This window comes from Electrona antarctica (genome assembly GCF_951216825.1).
Source record: "Electrona antarctica genome assembly, contig: scaffold_369, whole genome shotgun sequence".
NCBI lineage: Eukaryota > Metazoa > Chordata > Actinopteri > Myctophiformes > Myctophidae > Electrona > Electrona antarctica.
The window spans coordinates 1-24,979 of record NW_027637054.1 but is presented as its reverse complement, the minus strand read 5'-3'; the positions used below and the strand labels follow the sequence as shown (position 1 = coordinate 24,979).

At 43.2% G+C, this 24,979-nt stretch overlaps 1 protein-coding gene across 1 annotated transcript in view; it reads right to left on the bottom strand.

Annotated features, from left to right (window-relative positions):
* LOC306919208 (alkaline phosphatase, tissue-nonspecific isozyme-like) overlaps positions 1 to 24,344 on the bottom strand; it is a gene marked incomplete at both ends in the record, with an annotated part of 43,027 nt that extends 18,683 nt beyond the window's left edge. Inside the window, 2 exons of the mRNA XM_079532029.1 lie at positions 23,250 to 23,319; positions 24,204 to 24,344. Coding sequence (XP_079388155.1) covers positions 23,250 to 23,319; positions 24,204 to 24,344 — 211 coding nt within the window. The remainder of the gene's footprint in view (positions 1 to 23,249; positions 23,320 to 24,203) is intronic.
* Positions 24,345 to 24,979: the final 635 nt, after the last annotated feature.

The following is a 24,979-nucleotide window of genomic DNA, read 5'->3' as shown; positions in this document are numbered from 1 at the left end:
TAAATAGAATTAGGATGATTAAAATGAAATAGAATTAAATAGAATTAGAATGATTAAAATGAAATAGAATTAAATTGAATTAGAATGATAAAAATGAAATAGAATTAAATAGAATTAGAATGATAAAAATGAAATAGAATTAAATAGAATTAGAATGATAAAAATGAAATAGAATTAAATAGAATTAGAATGATAAAAATGAAATAGAATTAAATAGAATTAGAATGATAAAAATGAAATAGAATTAAATAGAATTAGAATGATAAAAATGTATTAAAATATATAAATGTTCCAATATCACTCTGGCTGTTTGTTTTCACACCCAGATAAAATAAATTAAAGTAGACTACCAATGGACAGCTTCTGTAATACCAGTGAACTGTTCCTAGGCTAATTCCTAATCCTATACTATTTTTAATTTGTTCCCCAACATTCTTTCTCTCACAAACAGGCCCGGCCAGGACACTCACAGACACACACAAATACCCCTTGCACCTCTGACCCCCCTTCCCCCTGCCAGCTGAGCAAAGGAGAGGGGAGAGAGGCTGATCCCTGTACCTGTATGGACATTAATATTTGTGTGGAAGTGGATTCCAATATTGACTTAATAAAATAAGAATCTAATATTCCCAATAAATATCCCCTTCTCCCCCCCTTAGTTTGTGAGTAACTTTCACAGAATAATGGTTAGATGAATAGCCCTGCAGAAACCATCATCAAACCCATTTAGAAAGCTGCACACAAACTAAGAGCTAAAACATGTACAGTATACTCAAGGTGAGGTTTAATCCCTATTAATACTATCTCCATCAGTTCAACATTTTCTGCAATATATTACTCGATAACCTAAAGCCTACGGGTTACTTTAACTTTATTTTGTATATATCATCACGTGGAATTTGCTTTCGCATTTCGTTACATGGAAATAAAAATAAGTACTTGCCACATGGCATTTTTTCCTCACGTGGTGTGTTTAGAACCGAGACTTACTTAACATCTATACCTAGTAATAGCAGAATAATGGACAGGAGACAAAGTAATATTGGACATCCAACCTTGTGGAAAAGCCATCATAAATGTTTTGGTATTTGGTAATGTTCAGTATTTTGGTCTGTCTCACCCACACACACAAGCACACACAGGCGACCTCTGTGAACCCTGCCACCCCAGACAGATGAGTCAATTTGTTTATCTATTTAGTGCATGTGTGTGGATATACAGGTTCCAATAACAACTTACTCACATTTTCTGACGTTATTCTCCTAATTTAGGCCTATTTTAACTAACAATTAAAAAACATTTGTATTATTAATTAGAATATAATTTTTTGATTGGATTTCACTGTGATATTTAAGGAAGTTATCTAAAATACTCATATGATCACTATTAACCTATATATTTCTTTTTAAATGACAATGAATAGAACGTATAAAGAAAATCAAACCGTTTAGGACATAAGGACATGAACCTTCATGGATCCCACTCTGCATGTCATGGATTGGTGCATGTTGTATTAACACTGTCACCTGGTCCATATTGCCATGGAGCCTGCTGTGGGGCCATGCAGTGGATGTGGTCCACCCCGTTGTGGATCGTAGGCCGCTGCATTGCCCCCTGGCTCATAGTTGCATGGAACAGGCCCTGTCCCATACTGGTCTGCTCTGTCATATGGGTCACTGTTTCCTCTTTGTCTTTGTTTCCATTTACGGCTCCTGATACTCCTATGTGACTGATGATTTTGTTGTCGCTGTTCTCCCTGTGGCTGGTGCAGGTTCTCATAGAACATCAGCTGTGCTGTCTCCAATTTCTTCTTTTTCATGAAGTCCTGTGAGAGTGCGTTCCTCTCAGCATGCAATGCGTGACCCCACACCTCGGTCAAAGGTCGGGTTTCCCAGCCAATACAAGAAGTCATAACACACTTGTAGATAGCAGGGAGCAAGCCATTGATCAAGGACGCTTTTAACAAGTCATTGAAAGCGGGGTTGTCTAGTGGCACACCACAGTGCTTCTGAAAACAGTTCTCCAGTCTATTCCTGTAGGTGTCACAGGTTTCATCAGGCCATTGCTTAGTGCTGTGAATTTTTTTCCAATCAGTGGGTACTGGAAATGCTGCTTTGATGCTGTCAAAAAGACCACCGTGATTCAGCAGCTGTCCAGTGACAATGTGATTTTGTGCTCCATTCACATCAAAATGTTCCCTGAGATGTAGCCACTTTAATCCAAAGACTTTGCGAAATACAGATTCGAGCATTCTTGCCGATGGCTCATACATCTCAATCAAGTCTAACACAGCTCCACACCAGCGCTCCACGTTGACTTTGTGGTCTGGAAGGTCCTTCATGATGTCTTTCAGTTCATCAGGTGCCCAGCGTCGCTGCACATGTACTGTTGAAGAATATGTGTCTATTTCTGAGTGCTGTGCCCCAGTCCCCCGATGAGGATGAGGTTCTGGATATGGAATGAATGGAAATAGCTTCCTTGGACAAAGTGTCGCTGTGACAACTGCTCCCCCCTGTCCTTGATTGTTTTTGAGGGGTTCAGGTTGTTCATGGTTGTTGCTGTTGTCTGCGGGCTGTTCCTTGGGTGTAGTAACAGTCAGTTGTGTGTCTCCGCTGTGGTTTGGCTCCTTCTGCCTCATATTGTTGTAGTCATCAGGCGTAGTGTTGGCTTGTAGATCTGCTAATTTCACCACAAATCTGTCAAGTTGCTCTCGCAATAGCATCACTTCTTTCTGTTGGTTGTTGAGTTGTTGTTGCATATTTCTGTCAAGTTGTTCTTGCAGGTCATTGATTTGTCGCTCCACAAGTTGTTCTCGCAATAGCGTCATTTGTTTCTGTTGGTCCTTGAGTTCTCGCAGTAATGTCACTTCTTTCTCCTGTTGGTCATTGAGTTCTCGCTTCAATTTCTTTCTGCTTTGTTTCGCTCCCATCTTAAGATTCTTTTTGATCAAGTATCCATCTATGGTGAAGATGAAATAATGATCCTGTTCGTGACGCCAAAATTGTAATGGCAGCTTTTGATATTACTATTAGTAAGTAAACATCATCAGGAAGAAGCAGGACTCAACCATCAGGATTCGAACTCCATTCTTTTATTGTATATGTCATCACACCAGAGAGAGACTAGTGTCTCCCTCCAGAGCTTCCCCAAGCACTCCCCACACACATCTCCCACACATATTTTATACTTTCAGCAGTGTACAGAGTTTCAGGAGTAACAAAAATGGTCATGCCTTAAATGGACTCTATTCTATAGTTAACTCACACAGTTTGAAATAGGTTTACATGAGTCAGCAGTCTCTAATGAGTTGGTCAGTGAAGAACAGGTGGTAATTAGAGTGTTAAGTATCATCTACTAGTAGGCTACATTCAATGAATCAATACCATAGTGTTTATATGCATTTTTGCCACTACAGTTTTAACTCATTCTGGGCGGGAACCCCTTTTGGTGTTTGTTTAAAGCATTATGTTATGCTTTAGCTGTTGAAAAATAGCAGATCTACAAGCTCGAGCTTGCTAGTTCTTGGCAGAGCCACATGCTAGTTCTGTTAGATAATTAGTCCGGCAGCCATGTATGGAGAGGGACATTTAGTACATCAGTCTGTATGGAGAGGGACATTTAGTATATCAGTCTGTATGGAGAGGGACATTTAGTATATCAGTCTGTATGGAGAGGGACATTTAGTATATCAGTCTGTATGGAGAGGGACATTTAGTATATCAGTCTGTATGGAGAGGGACATTTAGTATATCAGTCTGTATGGAGAGGGACATTTAGTATATCAGTCTGTATGGAGAGGGACATTTAGTATATCAGTCTGTATGGAGAGGGACATTTAGTATATCAGTCTGTATGGAGAGGGACATTTAGTATATCAGTCTGTAAGGAGAGGGACATTTAGTATATCAGCCTGTATGGAGAGGGACATTTAGTATATCAGCCTGTATGGAGAGGGACATTTAGTATATCAGTCTGTATGGAGAGGGACATTTAGTATATCAGCCTGTATGGAGAGGGACATTTAGTATATCAGTCTGTAAGGAGAGGGACATTTAGTATATCAGCCTGTATGGAGAGGGACATTTAGTATATCAGCCTGTATGGAGAGGGACATTTAGTATATCAGTCTGTATGGAGAGGGACATTTAGTATATCAGCCTGTATGGAGAGGGACATTTAGTATATCAGCCTGTATGGAGAGGGACATTTAGTACATCAGCCTGTAAGGAGAGGGACATTTAGTATATCAGCCTGTAAGGAGAGGGACATTTAGTATATCAGCCTGTATGGAGAGGGACATTTAGTATATCAGTCTGTATGGAGAGGGACATTTAGTATATCAGTCTGTATGGAGAGGGACATTTAGTACATCAGTCTGTATGGAGAGGGACATTTAGTATATCAGTCTGTATGGAGAGGGACATTTAGTATATCAGTCTGTATGGAGAGGGACATTTAGTATATCAGTCTGTATGGAGAGGGACATTTAGTACATCAGCCTGTAAGGAGAGGGACATTTAGTATATCAGCCTGTATGGAGAGGGACATTTAGTATATCAGTCTGTAAGGAGAGGGACATTTAGTATATCAGCCTGTATGGAGAGGGACATTTAGTATATCAGCCTGTATGGAGAGGGACATTTAGTATATCAGTCTGTATGGAGAGGGACATTTAGTATATCAGCCTGTATGGAGAGGGACATTTAGTATATCAGCCTGTAAGGAGAGGGACATTTAGTATATCAGTCTGTATGGAGAGGGACATTTAGTATATCAGTCTGTATGGAGAGGGACATTTAGTATATCAGTCTGTATGGAGAGGGACATTTAGTACATCAGCCTGTAAGGAGAGGGACATTTAGTATATCAGCCTGTAAGGAGAGGGACATTTAGTATATCAGTCTGTATGGAGAGGGACATTTAGTACATCAGCCTGTATGGAGAGGGACATTTAGTATATCAGCCTGTATGGAGATGGACATTTAGTACATCAGCCTGTAAGGAGAGGGACATTTAGTACATCAGCCTGTAAGGAGAGGGACATTTAGTATATCAGCCTGTATGGAGAGGGACATTTAGTATATCAGCCTGTATGGAGAGGGACATTTAGTACATCAGTCTGTATGGAGAGGGACATTTAGTATATCAGCCTGTATGGAGAGGGACATTTAGTATATCAGCCTGTATGGAGAGGGACATTTAGTACATCAGCCTGTATGGAGATAAAGATAAAGATAAAGATAAAGATAAAGAAAACTTTATTGTCCATTACATTTACATGAAATGGAAATTTGTCTTTGGCACACCGGCAGTCAGTTACAACAATAAAACATTACAAAAAATACACAGGTGCATTAAGATACTATATAAAAATGCATTCACATTAACATAACAACAGTGATCATGAGCAGTGGCGATTAGACTATTTAAACATTTTCTTATTTCAAATGTCCACAGCAGTATTAGCACAAACAAAGTTTTGTAACCCTTCTTTTTTGCTAATTTTTCCCTAAGCCTCCTGCCTGATGGCAACAAGTCAAATTCAGAGCGAAGAGGGTGGGTAGAATCATTGTAAATCTGAATTGCTTTTTTGGTTATGGAGCGGTTGTATATGTCCTGAAGTTGCTTATTGTTTATCTCCAATGATCTTACTTGCCTGGTTGACTACCTGGGTGAGCTTGTTTTTATCTCTAACTGAGAGATTCCCAAACCAGGACACGATATTAATCAGTCTGTATGGAGAGGGACATTTAGTACATCAGTCTGTATGGAGAGGGACATTTAGTACATCAGTCTGTATGGAGAGGGACATTTAGTACATCAGTCAGTAAGGAGAGGGACATTTAGTATATCAGCCTGTAAGGAGAGGGACATTTAGTACATCAGTCAGTAAGGAGAGGGACATTTAGTATATCAGTCTGTATGGAGAGGGACATTTAGTATATCAGCCTGTAGGGAGAGGGACATTTAGTATATCAGTCTGTATGGAGAGGGACATTTAGTATATCAGTCTGTATGGAGAGGGACATTTAGTACATCAGTCTGTATGGAGAGGGACATTTAGTACATCAGTCTGTATGGAGAGGGACATTTAGTACATCAGTCTGTATGGAGAGGGACATTTAGTACATCAGTCTGTATGGAGAGGGACATTTAGTACATCAGTCTGTATGGAGAGGGACATTTAGTATATCAGCCTGTATGGAGAGGGACATTTAGTATATCAGTCTGTATGGAGAGGGACATTTAGTATATCAGTCTGTATGGAGAGGGACATTTAGTATATCGGTTTTTTTTGTATTGGCCTAAAATATTGTCTATATACAATACATGTATGAATCCACTTGCTGACCGGCTAATGTGACCATAACAATAACATCCTTATGAAGGCAATATTTAAAACATTTTCATTATGCTTTATGTAGGCCTAGCATGTGGAAACTAGGGGGTTTTCATGATTCTAAATCCATTCCCAGCATTAGTTTTGTACAAAAATAAAATAAAAATTAACCACTTGCCCCAAATGTGCCCGAAATGTGCTGACCTCATCACATTATTTGTGACGACAGCTTGTGGCCGTTTTGTCACTCCGTCCGTCGTTGACTGAGGGTAGTGTGTGCACTAAAGGCCCTTGATTCAAGACTCAAAACCTCAAAACAAATGTTCAAATTACTCAAAATAGTCTGTCGGAGGAGTCTTTATCAGAAAAATGCAAGTGTTTTATTCACCTTTTTTAACACGCAAAATTCCAGGGATCAAAAAGAAACAAAAGTATTTACAACAGAACCGGAAAGATTGGCCTCTGGGTCTCAAACCTCCACAGTCCTACCTGGACTGATCTACCACGCAGTGGCAGGTCTCCCTACTTATAGGCTAAGCCCCTCCCACTGGACCATACCAAATCTACTGGTCTCCCTACTTATAGGCTAAGCCCCTCCCACTGGACCATACCAAATCTTAACCCATTTTGACCTGAGATCAGATTCTAAAAATGTCTTCTAAATCCTGACAGTTTTCTGAAAAAGCTATGTTTCTATGTCAGTCGTTCTTCGATTTTTCAAAAATAGCAGACCTACAAGCTCGTAGCTTGTAGATCTGCTATTTCTCAATAGCTAACACCAAAAGGGGTTCCCGCCCCGAAATGGGTTTAATTTAATCCACAATTACACCAGTTCAATACACCATGTCCCGAGGCATTACATTTCTCAATATACACATTACTCAATATAAACTATCCCCATAATATAATTAAAGATAAGTGTCTCTACGTGCCCAGGGGCCCTTGGTGCCCAGGGGCCCTTGGTGCCCAGGGGCCCCTGGTGCCCCTCAAAAAAAAGGATTTTTTTTCCCCCGCTTTTTTTCCCCTGCTAAATAAATGGTGTCTAAAAAGATTAGTGTTTTATTGTTGGTGAGAAGGGCAGCTGAAAAGTGCAATTGTGTGTAAAGCAGCAACAATGCGCTAGATTGGCTGTCACTCTGGGGGGGGGGGGGGGTAGGCGACCAATATAACGGCATAAAACTGCCCCAAAACGGCTCCAAAACAGCAAAAATGTTGCGCGCGCGTGAAGGGGGCCCTTCGAGCTTCAGTGCCCAGGGGCCCTCAGAGGTGTTAAAGGACCACTTCACCACTTTTCAACATATGTTCATATAATAAAGGTCCTCACTAATAATCATGATAAAATGGCACAATTCTTTTCTACTCAGTCTGTGTCTTATAGGAGGGCTGTGGGCAGTTCAGCAACCCGTCCACCAGTGACATCATCGTTAGGCAGATTTTTTTTTAAACAAGATCTTTTTACAAAAATGTTTAGATTTGTATTATCGTGAGAACGATGGCTTCCATTTTCGCATTGCGACTTTTCAGGACTAGAAAGCCTGCAGTTTCTATTAGCTTGGATTCCCCTTTGATGATGTCACTGGTGGACGGGTTGCTTTATGAAGATAGGTTGAAAAGTGGTGAAGTGGTGCTTTAATCCGGCCCTGACGTCACATAAAGCAATTTTCACACTTTTGACATTTTTGCCTTACATAGGATGTTAATTAATGGTAGGGTCACATATAAACCCATATACAAATACATTGCTCAATACTAACAGCCGGTCAGCAAGTGGAATCATGAATGTATGTATATAGACAATATTTTAGGCAGACTAATGAATCCAACTGGGAGAACTACCACTGTGGCTCTACTAATGAATCCAACTGGGAGAACTACCACTGTGGCTCTGCTAATGAATCCAACTGGGAGAACTACCACTGTGGCTCTGCTAATGAATCCAACTGGGAGAACTACCACTGTGGCTCTACTAATGAATCCAACTGGGAGAACTACCACTGTGGCTCTGCTAATGAATCCAACTGGGAGAACTACCACTGTGGCTCTGCTAATGAATCCAACTGGGAGAACTACCACTGTGGCTCTACTAATGAATCCAACTGGGAGAACTACCACTGTGGCTCTACTAATGAATCCAACTGGGAGAACTACCACTGTGGCTCTGCTAATGAATCCAACTGGGAGAACTACCACTGTGGCTCTACTAATGAATCCAACTGGGAGAACTACCACTGTGGCTCTACTAATGAATCCAACTGGGAGAACTACCACTGTGGCTCTACTAATGAATCCAACTGGGAGAACTACCACTGTGGCTCTACTAATGAATCCAACTGGGAGAACTACCACTGTGGCTCTGCTAATGAATCCAACTGGGAGAACTACCACTGTGGCTCTGCTAATGAATCCAACTGGGAGAACTACCACTGTGGCTCTGCTAATGAATCCAACTGGGAGAACTACCACTGTGGCTCTGCTAATGAATCCAACTGGGAGAACTACCACTGTGGCTCTACTAATGAATCCAACTGGGAGAACTACCACTGTGGCTCTGCTAATGAATCCAACTGGGAGAACTACCACTGTGGCTCTACTAATGAATCCAACTGGGAGAACTACCTCTGTGGCTCTGCTAATGAATCCAACTGGGAGAACTACCACTGTGGCTCTGCTTTATGGACTAATGAATCCAACTGGGAGAACTACCACTGTGGCTCTACTAATGAATCCAACTGGGAGAACTACCACTGTGGCTCTACTAATGAATCCAACTGGGAGAACTACCACTGTGGCTCTACTAATGAATCCAACTGGGAGAACTACCACTGTGGCTCTACTAATGAATCCAACTGGGAGAACTACCACTGTGGCTCTACTAATGAATCCAACTGGGAGAACTACCACTGTGGCTCTACTAATGAATCCAACTGGGAGAACTACCACTGTGGCTCTACTAATGAATCCAACTGGGAGAACTACCACTGTGGCTCTACTAATGAATCCAACTGGGAGAACTACCACTGTGGCTCTACTAATGAATCCAACTGGGAGAACTACCACTGTGGCTCTACTAATGAATCCAACTGGGAGAACTACCAATGTGGCTCTGCTAATGAATCCAACTGGGAGAACTACCACTGTGGCTCTGCTAATGAATCCAACTGGGAGAACTACCACTGTGGCTCTGCTAATGAATCCAACTGGGAGAACTACTCTGCTAATGAATCCAACTGGGAGAACTACCACTGTGGCTCTACTAATGAATCCAACTGGGAGAACTACCACTGTGGCTCTACTAATGAATCCAACTGGGAGAACTACCACTGTGGCTCTACTAATGAATCCAACTGGGAGAACTACCACTGTGGCTCTGCTTTAATGAATCCAACTGGGAGAACTACCACTGTGGCTCTACTAATGAATCCAACTGGGAGAACTACCACTGTGGCTCTGCTAATGAATCCAACTGGGAGAACTACCACTGTGGCTCTACTAATGAATCCAACTGGGAGAACTACCACTGTGGCTCTACTAATGAATCCAACTGGGAGAACTACCACTGTGGCTCTGCTTTAATGAATCCAACTGGGAGAACTACCACTGTGGCTCTACTAATGAATCCAACTGGGAGAACTACCACTGTGGCTCTGCTAATGAATCCAACTGGGAGAACTACCACTGTGGCTCTGCTAATGAATCCAACTGGGAGAACTACCACTGTGGCTCTACTAATGAATCCAACTGGGAGAACTACCACTGTGGCTCTGCTAATGAATCCAACTGGGAGAACTACCACTGTGTCTCTACTAATGAATCCAACTGGGAGAACTACCACTGTGGCTCTGCTAATGAATCCAACTGGGAGAACTACCACTGTGTCTCTACTAATGAATCCAACTGGGAGAACTACCACTGTGGCTCTACTAATGAATCCAACTGGGAGAACTACCACTGTGGCTCTGCTAATGAATCCAACTGGGAGAACTACCACTGTGGCTCTACTAATGAATCCAACTGGGAGAACTACCACTGTGGCTCTGCTAATGAATCCAACTGGGAGAACTACCACTGTGGCTCTACTAATGAATCCAACTGGGAGAACTACCACTGTGGCTCTACTAATGAATCCAACTGGGAGAACTACCACTGTGGCTCTGCTAATGAATCCAACTGGGAGAACTACCACTGTGGCTCTACTAATGAATCCAACTGGGAGAACTACCACTGTGGCTCTACTAATGAATCCAACTGGGAGAACTACCACTGTGGCTCTGCTTTATGGACTAATGAATCCAACTGGGAGAACTACCACTGTGGCTCTGCTAATGAATCCAACTGGGAGAACTACCACTGTGGCTCTGCTTTATGGACTAATGAATCCAACTGGGAGAACTACCACTGTGGCTCTGCTTTATGGACTAATGAATCCAACTGGGAGAACTACCACTGTGGCTCTACTAATGAATCCAACTGGGAGAACTACCACTGTGGCTCTGCTTTATGGACTAATGAATCCAACTGGGAGAACTACCACTGTGGCTCTACTAATGAATCCAACTGGGAGAACTACCACTGTGGCTCTACTAATGAATCCAACTGGGAGAACTACCACTGTGGCTCTGCTAATGAATCCAACTGGGAGAACTACCACTGTGGCTCTGCTAATGAATCCAACTGGGAGAACTACCACTGTGGCTCTGCTAATGAATCCAACTGGGAGAACTACCACTGTGGCTCTACTAATGAATCCAACTGGGAGAACTACCACTGTGGCTCTGCTAATGAATCCAACTGGGAGAACTACCTCTGTGGCTCTACTAATGAATCCAACTGGGAGAACTACCACTGTGGCTCTGCTAATGAATCCAACTGGGAGAACTACCACTGTGGCTCTACTAATGAATCCAACTGGGAGAACTACCACTGTGGCTCTGCTAATGAATCCAACTGGGAGAACTACCACTGTGGCTCTACTAATGAATCCAACTGGGAGAACTACCACTGTGGCTCTGCTAATGAATCCAACTGGGAGAACTACCACTGTGGCTCTACTAATGAATCCAACTGGGAGAACTACCACTGTGGCTCTGCTAATGAATCCAACTGGGAGAACTACCCCTGTGGCTCTGCTAATGAATCCAACTGGGAGAACTACCACTGTGGCTCTGCTAATGAATCCAACTGGGAGAACTACCACTGTGGCTCTGCTAATGAATCCAACTGGGAGAACTACCACTGTGGCTCTACTAATGAATCCAACTGGGAGAACTACCACTGTGGCTCTGCTAATGAATCCAACTGGGAGAACTACCACTGTGGCTCTACTAATGAATCCAACTGGGAGAACTACCACTGTGGCTCTACTAATGAATCCAACTGGGAGAACTACCACTGTGGCTCTACTAATGAATCCAACTGGGAGAACTACCACTGTGGCTCTACTAATGAATCCAACTGGGAGAACTACCACTGTGGCTCTGCTAATGAATCCAACTGGGAGAACTACCACTGTGGCTCTACTAATGAATCCAACTGGGAGAACTACCACTGTGGCTCTACTAATGAATCCAACTGGGAGAACTACCACTGTGGCTCTACTAATTAATCCAACTGGGAGAACTACCACTGTGGCTCTGCTAATGAATCCAACTGGGAGAACTACCACTGTGGCTCTACTAATGAATCCAACTGGGAGAACTACCACTGTGGCTCTGCTAATGAATCCAACTGGGAGAACTACCACTGTGGCTCTACTAATGAATCCAACTGGGAGAACTACCACTGTGGCTCTGCTAATGAATCCAACTGGGAGAACTACCACTGTGGCTCTACTAATGAATCTAACTGGGAGAACTACCACTGTGGCTCTACTAATGAATCCAACTGGGAGAACTACCACTGTGGCTCTGCTTTAATGAATCCAACTGGGAGAACTACCACTGTGGCTCTGCTAATGAATCCAACTGGGAGAACTACCACTGTGGCTCTACTAATGAATCCAACTGGGAGAACTACCACTGTGGCTCTACTAATGAATCCAACTGGGAGAACTACCACTGTGGCTCTACTAATGAATCCAACTGGGAGAACTACCACTGTGGCTCTACTAATGAATCCAAATGGGAGAACTACCACTGTGGCTCTACTAATGAATCCATCTGGGAGAACTACCACTGTGGCTCTACTAATGAATCCATCTGGGAGAACTACCACTGTGGCTCTACTAATGAATCCAACTGGGAGAACTACCACTGTGGCTCTACTAATGAATCCAACTGGGAGAACTACCACTGTGGCTCTACTAATGAATCCAACTGGGAGAACTACCACTGTGGCTCTACTAATGAATCCAACTGGGAGAACTACCACTGTGGCTCTACTAATGAATCCAACTGGGAGAACTACCACTGTGGCTCTACTAATGAATCCAACTGGGAGAACTACCACTGTGGCTCTACTAATGAATCCAACTGGGAGAACTACCACTGTGGCTCTACTAATGAATCCAAATGGGAGAACTACCACTGTGGCTCTACTAATGAATCCAACTGGGAGAACTACCACTGTGGCTCTACTAATGAATCCAACTGGGAGAACTACTGATGGATATTTTATAGACATGGACACGTATATATCAATCAGTTGATATTTTAATAGACAGTTGACACACAGTGTCAGTTTGCACAGGACACAAGAGGAGCTCTGTAAATTGAGATTTGGTGACTAGCACAGAGTAAAAACGGCTTAGAGCTATTTACAGCCAGCCCGTAAAAACAAAGCCTTTTGTTAAGAATGCGGCCAGGCACCCCAGGGGGTCTGGGTGCTGTCTCTAATCTTGCTTAGTTATTTACAATCAGCTAAAACACCCCAGGAGGGACGGGGGTTCTGTTTCTGACTATAGGAACCGCTACTATCTCAAACTGCTAATCCAACAGCTGTGCATGTGTGTGTGGCAGAGAGCTTCTGCTCTCTGCTCCAGAATTGATAAATCTACACTGTGTATTTGTGCTTAATCATTTAGACTGGTTAACAATATAGTTTGAACAATTTCATTACATGTGTTCGGCATACTTCATATATAGTATAGATATTGAATTAGTCCTATTTGGTATAAAACTTATAGAGTGTTACATGAGCTGCATGCTCTGTGTCCCGCCTCCTCCTTGACCGGAAGAGCCTGAGTGTCCAGGGAGGCGGGACCTAGAAGTTAGTAAATACTTGGACGCAGTGAAACTTCTAGAGAGTCCACACTGATTAGCTATGATGTGACTCCATGTATTTCACGGGGCCTTCCGCCCGTGGAAAGCCTTGTACTGAGTTATTCTGTTCAATAAAGCTGATCAGAATGTGACGACAACCTGCTGGTCTTCTCCTTTCTTCCTTCGACGACCATCACTGCTAACGACACAATTTGGGTAACTTGGTGCTAAATATACATCATAAATGGAGCCCAACGGACTGGAGGAATGATGGTGTATAGTTTCTATGCCACGCTGAACGGACCTGCGACCTGCTGGGGGTCACTTTTGTGGCTCTGTGTCGTGGCGGTGATGGGGTGATCGAGGTGAGTTGGGGTGAAGAGGGGGTCGTCTGCTCAGTGGCAACGCGTGTTTTCATTCACCATTGTTTTATTTTTTCTGTAAACGCCAGGCGAGCTAGTCATAAACTTGTCTTTATCCCTTTGAAATTCATTTTTTACGACAATTAAGTACTTTCCTACTTCTTGATAGTCCGTCGTCAAGTGATGGCTGTCATGAAGCATACCTGGCCAAACGTGCAGAAGATATGGCGTGGCCATATAGAACAATACCTTTGCTCCCTTTTGGGGAGCGTGGATTTTGATATACCTTATAGGCTAAAGCGATTTCGAACGGCACACGTTTTTCGGGGAACCGGTGAGGTTGTGGATAGTAGCATGCAAACTACACAGTTGCCGCAGTGCTGTTCTGCCCCGCTGGGAGCTCCGGAAGGCGCGCGCGGTTTGCGAGCGTTTTTCATGACCAAGTTCTATTTGCGTGGCTGCTCTCGTTTTAAATGGAAATGCACAATATTTGGACGGTTTTGTGCGTTCCTGAGGGCAAGCCGAAGGTGTTTAGTAGGATAACTAGGCCCTACGCTGCTGGGTGTATGGAATAGGAATCTGAGATTTTGGATGATTAATATTAATATTTATTAATATTGTTCTTCTGAGGTTGTCTGGATTACGCAAGGCCCAGTAGGACGAGCCGGCGAGCGTATTGCAAAACAGGGATTTTGTGACGTATATATATATACGATGCATAAGGTGCGCGCACTGCTGTGTACTTGTGTTTTTTTTTGCATTGCTGCTGGGGGATTGTGCCTGCATTTCTGGTGATTGTTTGGTTATGATCACTTTGTGCTGGCACTATTTCCTCCTGGCGGTGATTTGTGGAAAAACACGGGTGTACGTTGAAATGTTTTACACCTTCGTATAAGTGGGGGTGGGGGGTCTCTGCTCGACGGGGTATGGGGTCCTTTGTTTAAGAAAAGTACAGGGGCTTTTGCTGAAACATCGCGTGGGTCTGTGTGGAAGTGCGGCTTTATTCTGGGATTAGATGAGTATTTCTCTTGTATAAGGGCTAGTCTGTTTTGAGCAGCGCTACACACAGATGCGTGGGATGTGATGGCAGAGTCGTATTCCTTTGTCCTATGGACAAGGGTCTGGACAGGTAAAGTATGGCGATGTTATGTTGTTGCTACACTTTTGCCAATGATTTGTCGTCAGCGTACTGCTTTCCACGTTTGGGCGTATTGTTTTGGGGGAGTGGGTAGCCTATATGAGGAGCAAGTGTTTCCAGGAATCGGATCTTTTTTCGCTTTTTAAATGTTTCTGCATTACTAAACGTGCGTCTTACATTCGATTAGGTTACGCTTTGCTTTTCATTGTGTTTATGGTTGCTCTTCCTGTGAGGCCTGAGTGGGACGTGCAGCGTGCTGATTTATTTTTGCTGTTTGTATCATTTGGGTGACGCTCATTTGGATGTGCTCATCTTGTTGTTAATATCTCTTCGTGGCCATTTTGGTTTTCCCAGTGGCATTGCGGCTCTTTGAGTACTGGCTATCCGGCGGCCGTACTGTCTTTGCTCCCGTTCGGGAGCGTTTCTTTATTTTTTACAGTCTCCTCAGACTTCCGGTATGTGATGCGGAATGTTTATTGTTTTTCGTTTGCGTTGTGGTTACGTTCCCTGTGATGTCTGTGATGTGGGGGACGTGCTGATTCGTTTTCGATATGTTTGTCATCTGTAGCAGGATTCACGACGACTTGTTGAGGTCTTGTTATTGTTGTTTGGTCGCGGCCATGTTTTTACCCAGGAGGCCTTTGCGGTTTTTCTGGCCGTGCTATCTTTGTCCCGGTCGAGAGGGGGGGGTGTCTTGTTTCTTTTTAGACTCTCTTCACACTTCCGGTATGTGATGCGGACTGTATATGCTTTTTATTTTTCACTTTCCCAGCTACAGGGAATGTGGGGATGTAGAATGCTTGAACTAGAAGCGTTGTTTCTAAACTTGGGCTGGTTTTCTGTCAGCAGCTCTTGTTAAAGTTGTTCCCTTACGCCCGCTGCGTGCGTGCGCGTGTGCGTGTGGGTGTGCGCTCTTTCGGCGCTGTTTTATTTTCTTTGGGGACTTTGAGTGACAGTTTATCTTTGGCTTGACAAAGCCTATGGTTTTGGCGTGCATGCGTGCGTGCATGTGCCTTGCGTGGGTGCGTCTGATGAGTGCGTGATGAGTATGTATGACTGTACTCGATGTGTGTAGTGCGTGCCTGTGCCTGTGCGTGGGTGCGTGATGGATGCGTGTGTCGGTTGGTTTGTTCTACTGACTGAATGGCTGTACTGAGAGTGATGTTATGGATGGCGTAGCACTGTTTTCTGTGATGATCAGATTTTTGTCATGAGCCATGTGGGTCATGGCTCAAGGGGGGAGTAATAGGTTAATACATTTATGAACAAACTAGATAAATGAACGAAATTAATAGGAGGTTAACAAATAAACTGGATGCATGAACAAACTGGATGCATGAACTAAATTAGATAAGGGAACTATAATATGGCTATTCATGTACGTTAGAGTGTACAAATATATAAGAGTGAAATTATATTTGAGAAATTATTTAAAGTGCATTTATGGACATTTTCTGTGTTAAAATGTGGAGCTAAGAGTAACCATTGGGCATATAGTAACCACGATAGCGAGTCTATTAACTTCACTGTAGGAATATGGTGTGGGGTTAGGCCCGGGTGAAAATAGTAGCTATAATGATAGGGTGTTACCTCATTTTTGATCAGTGACTGTTTAAAGGTGGATTGACTTCTTTCTTAAATGAATAATATAGATATTACAGTAGGGAGGTTCATTTAAATTTTGACGGAGACAACAGCTCAGTCTATTTTGTTGTCTTGTGCTCAAAAACTCAGAGATTGGGGACGATTAAGGTTTAAAGAATGTGGGTTCAATTTGGGGGTCCGAATAAAATTTAGAAGGTAAATGACAAATGCATCTCAAATTGGAAATGGTTACATTTAGGTAAAAGTTAGGTATAGGTTAATTAGGGATTGTTAAAAATACAGTTCTTATTAGTAAAATGTATATATAGTTCTGCGTGAGTAATTTGATTCTGGGACAAAAACAGTTGCTTAGGGTGAACTCAGTATGGGGTTGGTTGTATGCAAATGAGTGTGTGGGTGATGGGGTAACTATTCCCTCCCCCATGTGTGTGTGTGTGTGTGTGTGAGATTGTGTCACGGAGTGAGAGAGTCTCCTTCTCCTATTGCAATGGAAGACAAATATTACTTCCACCTTGTTTGTTTGAGTGCATGAGTGAGTGAAACGACTGTGTGAAATGAGTGAGTTTGAAGGGTTGGAAAGTAATACTACTAAAACAGTGGTAGTATTTTTGAATCAACTCTGTGTGAGTGTGTGTACACAGGCAAGGGAACTTTTCATTGAAAAAAGGCATAGCAATGGTAGACTTGTCTACGGTTGATCTTTTTTATTTTGGTGGTGGATTTATGGTTTGGTACACCTTGAGTGTCAGAAGAAACGTATGTTTGCCAGGCCATATGAAGCTTGAGTTTGGGGTAGGCACCAGCCAGGGGTTCAATGAGAAGGTCACACAAGCCTGAGAGTGTTTGTGGTGTGAATGAAATTACGAGAATTGATTGAGAATAATGTATGGGTGAGTGAATGAATGATTGAATGTACTTCATACTAGACTTACTTAATTCAAGAAGGTTCTAGCTATGTCCGGTGAAATATTGCTAGTAGAAGCCATTCTAAAAGTGATAGTTAAATGAGTAAATACATACAGAGCTACGTGTGAGGAATTGCAACGACAATTTTAGCATGCTCAGACGGAATGTGCTTTTAGGGAAAGAGGGGGAGAGAGCTAAAATCCCTTCTCACCCTAAATAGTTTTAAGATAGAGAGCTTTAGGGCCAGGTGTGGACATCCTGTCCCTTCCTTATCTCCTATCACTGTCTGTTTTAAAAGACCCACTGAGCTGTCCTGCAGGCAGCTATTTATTGGGGGTGCTATTTAGAGAAACAGATGGGACAGTGTTTGAAGAACAGGAGTGAAGAATGACTGATTGACCAATGACATGCAATGACATGTACACAAAGTGATGTCTGCTTTTGGAGTCTGATGTCAACAAGTAGATCGCAATTAAGGACTACAGTTTCAAGGGAGGGTATTATGGTGTGAATCTGAAGTATTGGCTTTAGTTAATAGTGCCTGTTTGTGTGTCGGGTGATGAAGGCGACGGCTGACAGCCTTACTACATAACGGTGATCACAGGAATTCGTAACCCTGTGTTCTGAGCACGACTAGCTGGTAGCATGACGGAGGGGGATTTGACCCACATCGCTAGGAGTGGAAGTTTTAACCGAGGAGTCGAGAACCACGGTTGAACCTTTCAGGGTTAAAGCAATGTACCCCTCAGCTTAATCACCTGTCCTGCCCTATCATCAATATGTTTGGTGACATGACATCAGTGAATTTAGATAGTTCAGTGACACTATTATGGCCCTCATTTAATAGTCTCATTGTAATCTCTCAACACCATGGTTATTACATTCCTTTGCCATGCCAGAACTAGGGAGGTTAGCAAAGAGAATGAGATTAATGCCAGAGAGGTCATCTTAGTGACCAGTAGCTTGTAGTGTCATCAAATATCCTAAGAAATTATTGGGGATATTTGTAGTGGGAGCCTGTATTTCTTCCTTTAAAAGGTGCGGAAGGAGAGGAGTCCATTCATGGATTCCTGAAGGTGTCGAAAGTGACATCTGACTGCACCAAAAGGATCACGGGGAGACCACCAGCGCTAACAGGAGGTCATCCCGAGGGCAGAGAGTCCAGGGGGGTGTCTGCGGCAGCTGTCTACACAACACTACGAGAACAGCGACAGAGGAGCTCCTAACTCAGCTTCTACCGTCGGAAATCAACAGCAGGTGACTTTCACAGACCTGTGTTCGCTACAGGACTCGGAGGTGTTGGATCGAACACTATTTCTGCGGCTACGGGCCGGTGCCAACTGGTTCTCCTTCTGCACTAGGAGGGAGGAGAGGTCCAAGGGAGGCTACGGCCCACGGGCCGGTGCCAACTGCGTTCCTGCTACAGGAGCGTTTCAATGCTTTTGCTGTCATGATTGACATGGCTAAAGCAATAAGCTGTCCACTAAGAGCCTTGTGATTGCTCAAGGGGAATCTGTAGTCCACTCGAGCCTTGTGATGCTCAAAGTGAGTTCTACTGAGTTCTACTGCTGACTGCAGTTAAGCTGTGGTTCACGTGTGTGCTGTGACAACAAGCATATGGTGACAACGGTCTGCTTCAAACCTACAGATCAGAGAGCTATGTGCTAGCTCTGAGAATCAAGAAGGATGTTCCAAGCGTTTTTATTCTATAGGCGAAAAAAATAATTGTGGGAACCATTTCCTACGGCGCGTTGAACGTCTGAACAATTTGCGTCATGGAAAGAAAAAATCGTGGTTCATCTGAATTGTGATTAATGTTGGAAAATGTTGTTCTAATGTTTGTATGTTGTATTTTGTGCTGACATAGGTCAAAGTAGATATAACAAGGTACTGAAATAGTACTGTTAAAGGGATGTTTGTTTTTATGATTAACCATTTTGTCATGCTATGAGTGTTAACTTTTCAATTACAGGATGTAACCAATATAGGAATTTGATTTAGTCTAAAATAGGATTTCAGTTAAAGGACAGGTATTTGAATTTAATCAATATAGGAATTTGATTTAGTCTAAATAGGATTTCAGTTAAATAAGGAGTTTAATTTCTGTTTTAAATATGGTTCAGTTTCAGGTCTGTCATACAAGACAACAGAACAAGCCCCATGCTTGTTCGGTTCTAATTTGATACAATTTAGGTAGTTAACCAGATGCTTCTGTGTCCAGGGGGGTCTATCACGTTGTACTATGGTTAAATGATTAATTTTGAATTTGGCAATTTATTTTTGGAAAAATTAATTAGGCAGGTTATGACTTATGATGCTGTTAGGGTATTGCAACAGGCGTAAGAGCCTGTTGAGGGAGGATGTGATGGATATTTTATAGACATGGACACGTATATATCAATCAGTTGATATTTTAATAGACAGTTGACACACAGTGTCAGTTTGCACAGGACACAAGAGGAGCTCTGTAAGTTGAGATTTGGTGACTAGCACAGAGTAAAAACGGCTTAGAGCTATTTACAGCCAGCCCGTAAAAACAAAGCCTTTTGTTAAGAATGCGGCCAGGCACCCCAGGGGGTCTGGGTGCTGTCTCTAATCTTGCTTAGTTATTTACAATCAGCTAAAACACCCCAGGAGGGACGGGGGTTCTGTTTCTGACTATAGGAACCGCTACTATCTCAAACTGCTAATCCAACAGCTGTGCATGTGTGTGTGGCAGAGAGCTTCTGCTCTCTGCTCCAGAATTGATAAATCTACACTGTGTATTTGTGCTTAATCATTTAGACTGGTTAACAATATAGTTTGAACAATTTCATTACATGTGTTCGGCATACTTCATATATAGTATAGATATTGAATTAGTCCTATTTGGTATAAAACTTATAGAGTGTTACATGAGCTGCATGCTCTGTGTCCCGCCTCCTCCTTGACCGGAAGAGCCTGAGTGTCCAGGGAGGCGGGACCTAGAAGTTAGTAAATACTTGGACGCAGTGAAACTTCTAGAGAGTCCACACTGATTAGCTATGATGTGACTCCATGTATTTCACGGGGCCTTCCGCCCGTGGAAAGCCTTGTACTGAGTTATTCTGTTCAATAAAGCTGATCAGAATGTGACGACAACCTGCTGGTCTTCTCCTTTCTTCCTTCGACGACCATCACTGCTAACGACACAATTTGGGTAACTTGGTGCTAAATATACATCACTACCACTGTGGCTCTACTAATGAATCCAACTGGGAGAACTACCACTGTGGCTCTACTAATGAATCCAACTGGGAGAACTACCACTGTGGCTCTACTAATGAATCCAACTGGGAGAACTACCACTGTGGCTCTGCTAATGAATCCAACTGGGAGAACTACCACTGTGGCTCTGCTAATGAATCCAACTGGGAGAACTACCTCTGTGGCTCTACTAATGAATCCAACTGGGAGAACTACCACTGTGGCTCTACTAATGAATCCAACTGGGAGAACTACCACTGTGGCTCTACTAATGAATCCAACTGGGAGAACTACCTCTGTGGCTCTGCTAATGAATCCAACTGGGAGAACTACCACTGTGGCTCTGCTAATGAATCCAACTGGGAGAACTACCACTGTGGCTCTACTAATGAATCCAACTGGGAGAACTACCACTGTGGCTCTACTAATGAATCCAACTGGGAGAACGACCACTGTGGCTCTACTAATGAATCCAACTGGGAGAACTACCACTGTGGCTCTACTAATGAATCCAACTGGGAGAACTACCACTGTGGCTCTACTAATGAATCCAACTGGGAGAACTACCACTGTGGCTCTACTAATGAATCCAACTGGGAGAACTACCACTGTGGCTCTGCTAATGAATCCAACTGGGAGAACTACCACTGTGGCTCTGCTAATGAATCCAACTGGGAGAACTACCACTGTGGCTCTACTAATGAATCCAACTGGGAGAACTACCACTGTGGCTCTGCTAATGAATCCAACTGGGAGAACTACCACTGTGGCTCTGCTTTGCTGTCCAATTATATCCACTTGAACCCATTCTGGACGGGAACCCGTTTGGTGTTTTAAGCATAAACACCACATGGCCTACCGGCATGTGCACTGAAGCCTCTCCAACTGATCCAAAATGCAGCAGCTCGCTTGGTCTTCAACCAGCCAAAATTCTCACATGTCTCCCCCCTGCTCCGCTCCCTGCACTGGCTCCCGGTCGCTGCCCGCACAGAATACAAAACTCTGATGTTGGCATTTAAAGCAACCAAAGGTATGGCTCCCCCATATCTTGCCAGCATGATTGAACCCTACAAACCCTCCCGCGCACTCAGATCAGCCAACGCAGGGAAGCTGGAAGTACCCTCACTAAAAACGCCGGGACAACGCTCCACACGTCCCAAACTCTTCTCCCTTCTGGCCCCAAAACTGTGGAATGCACTTCCCGTTGCAATCAGAACTGCAGCATCACTCCCGATCTTCCGCCGTAGTCTGAAAACCCACCTTTTCAGACTCCATCATGGCCCATAGCACTTACCCTACCCCCCTTAGACAGCACTTCTTAGACTTATATAGCATTTGAAACAGACTTATAGCATGTCATGTAGACAGCACAATAAGTGCATTGTATGTAGTCATAGCACTTCATAGTATATATGTACAGCATAGTATAGCATATATGTATAGTTTATATGTATAGTGTCATTATATAGATATGTTCTAGTTATAGTTTATATGTATAGTGTCATTATATAGATATGTTCTAGTCACGTTCTTAGCTTACGCATGTTTCGCGATAAATGCATTTTACATATGTGATGTATTCCCATGCTTTTTGTTCTTGCTTAATGTAAGTCGCTCTGGATTAAGAGCGTCTGCTAAATGCCTAAATTGTAAATTGTAAATTGTAAATTGTAAGCATATAGCTATTGAAAAATAGCAGATCTACAAGCTCGTAGCGCGGCACTCTTGCTATTTTTGAAAAATCGTGAAAATGTGACACAAATCTTTGAATATATATTCTTTCAGAGTGAACGTTTTTAACTCAAATATTTGCTTCCGGGTGGGGGGGGGGGGGGGGTTTGGGGGGACGACGACAACATATTTTCCGATGGGGGTCGGAGGCCAAATACAGATCATTCTGGGGGTCCTTGAGGTGAAATAGTTGGCATAGAAACATGAGGTTTTTCAGAAAACTGTTTTTGAAGCCTTTTTTTTTTTTTTTAGAATCGGCCTCAGGTCTACATGGGTTATGAAAAGTATTGAATTGTTATTAGTAATAATTACTATTAATTAATTACTGTTACCGTAATTCAACTGTGGTTAAGCCATTCAGACCTGACGTCGAAGTTAAAATAAAAAGTCTTCTGAAAGAATATATATTCAAAGATTTGTGCCGCATTGTCACGATTTTTCAAAAATAGCAGACCTACAAGCTCGTAGCGCGCCACACTAGCGCGCGCTATGATCTTGTAGATCTGCTATTTTTCAATAGCTAAAGCATTACATAATGCTTAGTTAAAACACCAAAAAGGGGTTCCCTTAAGCGGTATAAGAATGGAACAAAAGTGAATATTACTTTTTTCGAATGTGTTTGTTTATTTATCGTTATTATTATGAAAGCTGCATTGCCTGCCTTCGATTGTGCACCCGTCCCACAAGATGTATACCAACAAGAAACCTTGAACTTTGAACTTTGAAATGAGGAAATGATGACGTACCCATGAGGTAGTCTGTGGTTTCAGGGTCGACCGCATCGAACGCCGTTCTGTTCCACACGTAATGAGCAACCTGTGCGCGCGCACACACACACGCACACGCACACACACGCACACACACACACACACACACACACACACACACACACACACACACACACACACACACACACACACACACACACACAGACACACACAGAACTGTGAGAGTGTATACTAAAGCAATAAGCCACGAGAGGTCACAGGTTACCGGTTATAGAGGGCATGCGTGTGACATCATCATCAAACCCGGACGTTATGCAGGAATTCCTAATGAGTGGCAAAAAACTACTTTCTGGCCTTGACAGCCCCTACATCCAAACATAAAAGTCCTGTCTGATTGCATTAGACAACATTAAACAATGTTAAACTCACTTTGCCTGTTGCTTTGCCACTCGATTTGCCACTCGATGTGCCACTCACTTTAAGCATACTCTCTATTTTACAACGGCTGGGAGGCGTTGCTTTTCTAAAACGGTTACAAACATATAGCAATATTAACCTAATAAAACTATTAAATTCACAAAAGTAGCTACGCTTTGCGCCACCAGAGCGAGCCACATCACTTCCTTGTTTTGCTCGGCAAGTAGGCTATGTAATAGCGCTTGATGTCTTTACGGGGCTGCCTGGAGCCACACATTCACAGTCATATGAGCCGGGCGGTGCTTAGACACCGGCACGGCATGGGTTTGTAAGGCAATCAAGCGCTCCCCTTCCCCAGTACAGCTACAGAGATGCGGAATCAGCTGGGAATGATATAAAGTGATTGAAGGTGTGGGTTATCGGTGAAATTTACAAGTCACGTGACGGTAACCAGCCAATCAGAATCAAGTATTGGGACTAACCGTTTTAGAAAGATGTATAACCCAATGGACCTGTAAGGGTGCACAATATTAACACTGATGACAGTTAAACCACCTTGCCAGTCTTCATGGCCTCCCATTCGCCAATAAGGTCCCGTCCGTCCAGTCTTTGACCGTTGTTGGCGCCGACCAGGGGATACTCAGGGTCCGCGGTGCCATTAGGGGTCATGTACTTCCTGCCGCCGCCCATGATCACCTACAGACACGCGCACGCACGCACGCACACACGCACACACACACACACACACACACACACACACACACACACACACACACACACACACACACACACACAGATCAACATATGGAAGAAGTTCTGTACTGGCCATATATGGAGCGTGTCTTGAGTGTACAGGGTTTGATGAGGTCAGATCAACATATGGAATGTCAGAACAGGAAGGACGACTGGGTCAGCCGCATGATGACCATTTATGGAGGTGTGACTAACGGTAAGTGCACACACTTTTGTACATATGAGTGTAAAGACACATTCACTTACGAGCGCTCGCACACACGCATCAACGCGCACGCATGCATGCACGCACGCGGCGGTGGCTCAGGGGTAGAGTGGCTGGATGGTAACCGCAAGGTTGCCAGTTGGAACCCTGTGAGCTCCCCCAGAGTTACTGTCGAAGTGTCCTTGAGCAAGACAATGAAACCCTGATTGCTCCTGATGTGCAGGTTGGTGCCTTGCATGGTTTCTTCCGCCATCGGTGTGTGAATGTGTGTGTGAATGGGTGAATGTAATGCACAATCTATGTAAAGGTGTGTGAATGTGTGTGTGAATGGGTGAATGTAATGCACAATCTATGTAAAGGTGTGTGAATGTGT